This window comes from Eptatretus burgeri, chromosome 12 (genome assembly GCF_056783735.1).
Source record: "Eptatretus burgeri isolate ZD-2024b chromosome 12, Ebu_testis_v1, whole genome shotgun sequence".
Lineage (NCBI taxonomy): Eukaryota > Metazoa > Chordata > Myxini > Myxiniformes > Myxinidae > Eptatretus > Eptatretus burgeri.
In genome coordinates, this window is record NC_140972.1 from 90701144 (window position 1) to 90708643 (window position 7500).

The 7500-nt window shown below is 41.4% G+C and overlaps 1 protein-coding gene across 1 annotated transcript in view; it reads left to right on the forward strand.

Annotated features, from left to right (window-relative positions):
• The window catches only part of TUBGCP2 (tubulin gamma complex component 2), a 51297-nt gene extending 47981 nt beyond the window's left edge, over window positions 1-3316 (forward strand). The window contains exons 15-17 of the mRNA XM_085848849.1: window positions 1325-1441; window positions 1589-1752; window positions 2833-3316. Of these exons, the coding sequence (XP_085704975.1) occupies window positions 1325-1441; window positions 1589-1752; window positions 2833-2956 (405 nt within the window). The 3' untranslated portion in view covers window positions 2957-3316. The remainder of the gene's footprint in view (window positions 1-1324; window positions 1442-1588; window positions 1753-2832) is intronic.
• Window positions 3317-7500: the final 4184 nt, after the last annotated feature.

Genomic DNA, 7500 nt, shown 5'->3' on the forward strand with positions numbered 1-7500 from the left:
TAGCTGGAGCCCGTTATTAAAGGCCTCAGCCACCATTTCTTGGGTGTGTGTGTGTTTGTGGGCCCATCTAATAAGTCGGAAATTGTTAAGTGCTTTGTGTCTGCTGTAAATGTTTGCATTGCATTTCGTATAGTCGGTATAGTTCTGCTCTTATGTGCTTCCCTAGTTGCCCATTATTATTAAGAAATACCCCAATTGTTAAATGTTTTCAGCTCGTCGCGTCGATTCTTTCATTGACTGAGCATTTCGTGTGTTGGGAGTTAGAAAGCCGTTGGTTTGCCGTAAAAGGGGGACATTTGGACCGACGGTTCTCGGCGATTAAGCCGCTCGGAATCGCGCACGGGACAGGCTCGCCTCAGCGGCTTGTTCCGTACGAGTTCCGTCGAGGGTGGAATACCCCGGTAGTTGGATCACGTGGGTATTTAGGTAAATTGAAGATTGGCAATCGACCCTACCCCACGTGATCTGCCGATTGGCGTATTTCGGGTCTTGTACAAGGACCCGTCGATTCGAACTTGTCCGGGCGGCGATCTATATTCCGGGCGATCGGTCGGGCCGACTCGACTTGCGGCTCCGTTCACAGCGGTCGGGGAGCGGCCGACCCCCGGCACCGTAACAATATGGTGCAGGCATGATGGGTGGGATTTTAAACTTTTTATTTTCTCTCCTTTATTCTGCTTTGAGTTGATATAAATATCGAAGAATCTCATTGTATAACAAACCAAATGAATCCAAATCCTAAGTTCACTGCTTACTACCTCCACACAATAAGAAAATAAATAAAAAAACAGGTGGGTTCCAAAGGTCAAGTACCAGAAAATGCAATTTCTGACACATTTTAAAACTTTTTTTTGATGAAACTATGTTGATTCAACATTGGGAGAGTCATGAAATATGTAACCATTTATTTGAATTTGACCCCAGGGATTGGGGACTTATGGTCACAGGAGTCAAAACTGGAAACAAATCGACTCAAAATTTGATATTGGGTCATTCCTGGTGGAACGTTTTGTTGTCATCTTTCAACTTTCCTTTTGGTGGAAAGCATGGGGATTTGCGCTCCAGTTCAAATTGCATTTGATTATGAAACAAAAATTTAAAGTTGTAGGTATTCTTGAAATTTTGTTTTCTTCCCACAAACTTTTTATCATGCCATTTTGTTTTGCAGAATCACATGCTTGTATATATTCATGATTGTCAATGATTTTATTTTTTTTAACTCTAGCCTCGATCCTCATTTGCGAGGAGCATTGAATTGGCAAACAAGTTGCTTCGTTGGTAATCTTTAACGTTTGTTGCACGTGTTTGTGTACCCACATCCCAGCGGCTATCCAACTTCAACATTTCAGCAGGAGCAATACTACAGCCACATGATATAGATATCAAATCCATGCACGGTGAACATTTTGAGGAATGGCGGAAGGACTGTCTGACGGCTCAGGTTTGTGCAAAGCCAGATCGGAAATTGGAATCGATTTTGTTCATTCATAATTTGTTTTTGTTTTTTACTTGAATATGTCAGATCTAAAAAATTTAAATTAATCCAACCTATTCCTTCAATCTGCTCATCCACACCACCTTGGATTAGCACTTGGTGGACTCTGCCGAATCCTTCCAGAACAGCAAGACTTTTGAAACTACCATTGACATGTTTGACAATAACTTCTCCACCTACCTGCTTGACCTCCTTGATAAGATCAACATACATAGCACCAATGATTGTGAGCACAGTATGATCAACATAATCTACAGGTGAGTTAGCTACGGAACTTCTCCTCTTTTGTGTGTTTACTTCTTCGCTTTTGGTATTGTGGCCAATATTAAGTTGAATTTTATTAACAAAAGATGTCCTGAGAATGAGATAGGTACAGTGCAGGCTAACCATCGCACAATGTAGCTCTTGATTTACTTCTCTTGTTTAAAATCAGTCACATGGATAATGAGTCAACATTCCCACCCCCCCCCCCCCAAACCTCTTGATTTATCTCTGATTAATATTTCGTGTTGCCTTTCTGCATTGCAGGTGTACCTCATTTCTTTTGAATGACTTGACTTAAATAAACCATTTTATTATTGATTTATGTGCACATGATGGGGTGGGGAGATGTCTACTCTTCATGAGCTGAACATTTTGGAGTTTTCAGTTCTTGTAGTTGAAGGGTGCTGGGTGTCCAAGGATTTTGTCTACCGGTATTCCTTTTCAAGGAGGTGTGATAAATGTCTCGCATTTTTTTTAATCCACCAGCCATAGTAATGGACAAACTCCAAAGTCATGTGAAATTAGAATGGCACTCGGTAGAGCGCATACCTCCACCAGGCTGAATAGTTTATGTTTTGTATCCCACTGATAAGCCAGATCTCCATGCAGAACAGAACAAAATCTAATCGGCTTGTTCTCGTCATCCCACCAACTCATCCACCTAGTTTTGTCATATCTCATCCACAACTATTTGAAATATCATGCTATATAACGTTTATGGCCCACTCTCTCTCAGAATTCTCACTCTCAGAAGGTGAATAATCGCTCTCAGAATTCTCGTTTCCGTATCTGGATCCTATCCCGATTTTCACCAAAATCAAATCAATTCGTTCTTGTCACACACCCAACCTCTCCACCCAGTTTCATCTGAATCAGTCCTTAACTTTTTGAGATATCCTGCTCACAAACAAACAAACAAACAGACAGGGGTGAAAACACAATTATCCATCCACCTTTGATGGTGGAGGAAAATATTATTTTGGTGCATATTGCATTTTGGTGTTAACCAGCATATACTTTAGCACTCTGGCAGTGTATTGCTTAAGCTTCTTGTTTCCACTTGTTTTTGACAGGTTGGATTTCAGTGGCTACTATGCTGAAAAATTGGAGCAGCTGGCTATGGATCGGAGCCAGAAAGAGAGAGTGGAGAAACAATCTTCAGGGAAGTCCACTGGTGCAGGAACATCGGTCTCGTGAATGAAATGTTTTTTTTTTTTTTTCTGTGTTCTCTCCTATTCGATGGACAGTTGTTTTATAGCAATACATGTCTGAAACGTGACCCCTCGCATTTTTATAAAATAAAACACCACATTTTGAGGAATGCAGTATTTTTTCTTTTTCTGCCCAAAAGCTTAGATTTTTTTAACAAGTTCAAAAGCTGAAATTACACCTGCTTGTACATCAGATGAGATGTGTTTATCCACTTACTTTAAGTGGTTGTTTAAATCAAAATAAGTTTGGAAATGTATTTCATCATTCTTATTCTCTTGCTGTTTCATATTTGTTGTCCTGTTTGTAGAAAAAGAAAACGTGATTAAAGGTGTGAGCTTTTCATTACGCTATGTGGCTGAACAAACAGTCCTTGAAAAGGACCATTTTTTTAACATTGATCTAAGGCTCATCAGGAGTTTTTCCATAAATCCCGTGCAAGACAAGCACAGCAACCGGTGTACTTTAACATAAAGACGACACTTCCCTTTTAACATAAAGAAAGACGAATAACATAAAGAAAACGAATGTGATTATATATCTGAGAATCCCATTATAACTTGCAGGAAGCTCAGTGGGGACCATTCCGAGGTTGTTTTCCCTGTCCTCAGCAAGCCTAAACCACATCTTGGTTGGTTGGAGCAGAGCCATGGGAATCCCAGCGCTAACTCTCGACACCAAGCCAGTTGGAGATTCCAGGGTATTCCTATTGAATGTCACCATCACATGCTCCCTGCTTCTTTGCCATGAAAGGGCAGATGAATGAAAGAGTGGTCGAACATCTCGTTCACACCATGTTTAGAAAGTGCTTCGTTGACTGCTTTTGCACCTAAACCCCACCTTCAACCTGGATGTAGATATACATTAAAATTAGCTGGCAAGCCATGCAAAATGATCGTCCACCTGTGCTCGCCAGCATCCTCCATCAGGTGCACCGGAAGCATTTCAGAATTGGGTGTGGGGGGTAAAAAAAGATCATGGAAAAGCATTTTTCATTACAAATAGGGTGCCTTTTCACCAAAAAGGATGCTTATTTCTTTTGATAAGGGTGCCACCTCTTTCCAATAAAAATGGTCCCTTTTATACCATGAAAAGGGCACCCATTCTACAGGGTGGCCTTAAAGTCTGGAAACGTAGATAATATAATGGACATTCTGTTACAGTTTGAAAGATGTTTGCCTTGACGAAAGACAAACAAGTTGAGGTGATACTGCTGAGTGGACATGAGGGCTGGTCATATCGACGGATAGCAGAGCACTTCAACGTATGTCATCCCGGAAGAGCTGCTGTCTCCCATAGCACAGTGGGGAAGCTTGTTCAAAAATTCAAGGATACAGGCAATGTGTTGGACAAACTCTGTTCTGGATGACCATTTGTATCCGATGAGGTGAAGGAAACTGTCCTAGCGAAGGTAACAAGCCAGTTTCCAGAATTTCCAGTTTCAATAAACCATTTATAATGTATATTCGCCTGTTTCCAGACTTTATGGCCACCCTGTATTTTATTTAAAAAAAAAAAACACTCCACCTTGTATAAAGAGCGCCATCACACAACGTAGCTCGAAATTCTCTGCTCTAGCTACTACTTTGAGAATTTTGTGTTTTTCTTATTTACTTTTCTTTCTTCTCTTCCACCTGTTTTTGTTTCTCCCTCTCCCTCTCTCTCTCTCCTTTGAGAGGGGGATGGATTTGGCGGGAGAGAGAAACCATTCTGCCACCTCCAAGTCTTTGGGGAGGGGGGCACTTGCCCCCCAACATACTTCCTGGTTCACCATTGGAACATCTTGCTCGACTCTATATTTACAGCTAGTGTCTTACCCTAAATATAAAATCCTGAATGTTTGGTATCAATTCCATAATGAACAAGAGAGTTCATGGAATACCTTACCCCATTCAGTGTTGAGAAAAAGCCGATTTTGCAGCTAATTTTGGGCTCCAAATAAATTGCAGCCTATTTTGGGTTTACCTAATGGCCTATTTTGACCTTTTGACCCATGTTAACCTCAACAGTAATCGGTGGTTGAATTCAATAACCTGACATGCAAATCGTGTTCAAATTTCAAGTCAATTGGATGAAATTTGAGGATTTTAGAAAATTTGCCTCAAATTGGCCTGTGTAGATCATTTTCGTCGACCAAATTTTACGAAACTTCAATGCAGGGTCAGTGCCATTAATCTCTGAAAAATTCAGAATGATCGGTTGAGCGGTTTGGGTTGGAGGCGAGTGGACAGACAGACAAACAAATGAAAAATACACTCAAAGTGACAACTTGGCACAAGTTGTCACTTTTTTGGTCTGACCTTTTGGTCACAAACAGACCTTTTGGTCTGTTTACCTCAATTAATAGGTGGTTGAGTTCAGCGACCTCACATGCAAATGGTCTTCAAATTGAAAGTCAATCGGATGAAAATTGACAATTTTAGAAACAACTAAAATATTTGGCCTATTTTGGGTTGACCTTATGGCCTATGTTGGCCTTTTGACCAACGATAACCTCAAAAGTAATAGGTGGTTGAATTAACTGACCAGATATGCAAATCCTGCTCAAATTTGACGTTTTTAGAAAATGTGGCTCAAATTGACCGATTTGGAATTTGATTTGGAACAGGTCGCAACAATTTCTTCACAATAAAGTTGTTGTTTCCACTTCCCTCACTCATTTTATCGAATACCCGTTCATCATAGCTACGAATTGCTGTATACATCGCTTTTGTAAGTACTATCGTTCTCAAATTAGGAGCTTGGAGCGATTTCATGCTTTATATGATTAGATTTTCCACAATCTACTCTCACAAACTAATTACAGGATATCGAAATATTATTTCGGTTTAGAAGATCGGATATCATCCGGACTAAACAAGTGTCAAAATCTGTTGTGACATCTGATAATTTAAAGAAATAACGAGTCTTATACCTATTTACCTTAAGCAAGCAAGACTATGTTCCTTCCTTCGTACACACACATGAAAATGTGAAATTTCCAAAGCATTAAATTTATCTTTTTCTACTGTTTGGAGAATTATATTGAGTGAACAAAAAAATTTCACCAGCTTCATTGAGCCATATGATTTAATGCATTCACTGCAAGACCTCCCGCCATCCCCCGAGGGACTGCCTATCCATAGCGTCTGCCAGATATGCGTTTATATTTTCGGAGGTTTCGCAATGTGCTCTTCAGGGAATCGAAGCAAATCTGGTAAAAAAAAAACAAACAAATAAACAAAACAAAACTGGAAGCCGAATCGATGTACCACGTGATGCATGCACGTCCGAGTAGGCAAAATGGCGGATTTTCTGCAAGGTTTATTTCACGGGTGATTGAATTTTTGCGATGTCTCCAGGGTTGTTCTGCATTAAGTTGTAACTCTTTTGTGAATGAATTCATTTTATGTCATTCACTGCTGCGTGTGCGGTGAAGATCTGTTTTAAAGTTTAAGGGATTCTTTATGGTATGCAGCGACAGCCTGGCCAAGCGTTCCTTATCAGCCATTTTATTGGAGTGCTTAAGCCACTTGCCACGCGCCATTGTCGATAGTAAAGTATAATGTTTGTGAACACATTGCTGAAACGTCTATGTAAATCCAACGTTGTTTTTCGGTGAAAGCTACTCAAGATTTCTAGGTTGTATACATTAAGTCCGGTAGTTGGTATCACACTGACTCCAACCTGCCGGTTCCCGAAAAATTGCTGATATCGTCTAAGTGTGTGTGTGTGTGTGTGTGTGTGTGTGTGTGTGTGTGTGTGTGTGTGTGTGTGTGTGTGTGTGTGTGTGTGTCCATTAAGAACAACATTTTCTGCTAACTCCCCTCCTCCCACATCTCCTCTAACTCTCCCCTCCCTCTCTCTGTCTGTCTCTGTCTCGACATATCCGGACGGTGGTTGCGTCCGGGTGGTGTGTGTCTCCGCACATGTCTGGGCGGTGTGCGTCTCCGGAAGCGTCTGGATTGCACACTAACCCTAACCAGCACTCCAGATTGCTCCCCACACCATCACTGGGAAAACCACCATGTTTGACGGTTGGCTGCAATCGGTTCAAAGAGAACTCCTTGACTGGGATGTCTCCAGACCCATACGCGTCCATTTTCAGAAATTGAGTAAATTGGTACTCATCTGAAAAAAATAGTTTGCTAAAACTCCAAGGGTTTGTTGGCCATCTCGTCAGCTCACTTCTTTCTCCTTTGAATGTTGGTTGGTCGAAGAAGAGGTTTTCTCCGAGCTGCTCTCCCATAGCCCAGTTGATGAAGGTAGCGCATTGCAGTTCTTGAGCTAACTTAGACCTCCTCTGCAACATCTGCTGCCTTGCAACTGGGAGTTTTCTCAATGGACCGCTTGACAGCTCAAAGACACCTTTCTGAGAGCCCAGATTGACCAGAACGGAAATCTGTGGATTCCTTGCCTTCGCTGGTGAATTGCACAATCACCTGGTTGACTGTACAAAGCGGAACGCCAAGGTTCTGAGCTATCTGGTGCTGGCCGACTCCACCTTCTGATTTGTCAACAATTCGTCCTCATTGGAAAGGTTGTGTGCTCCC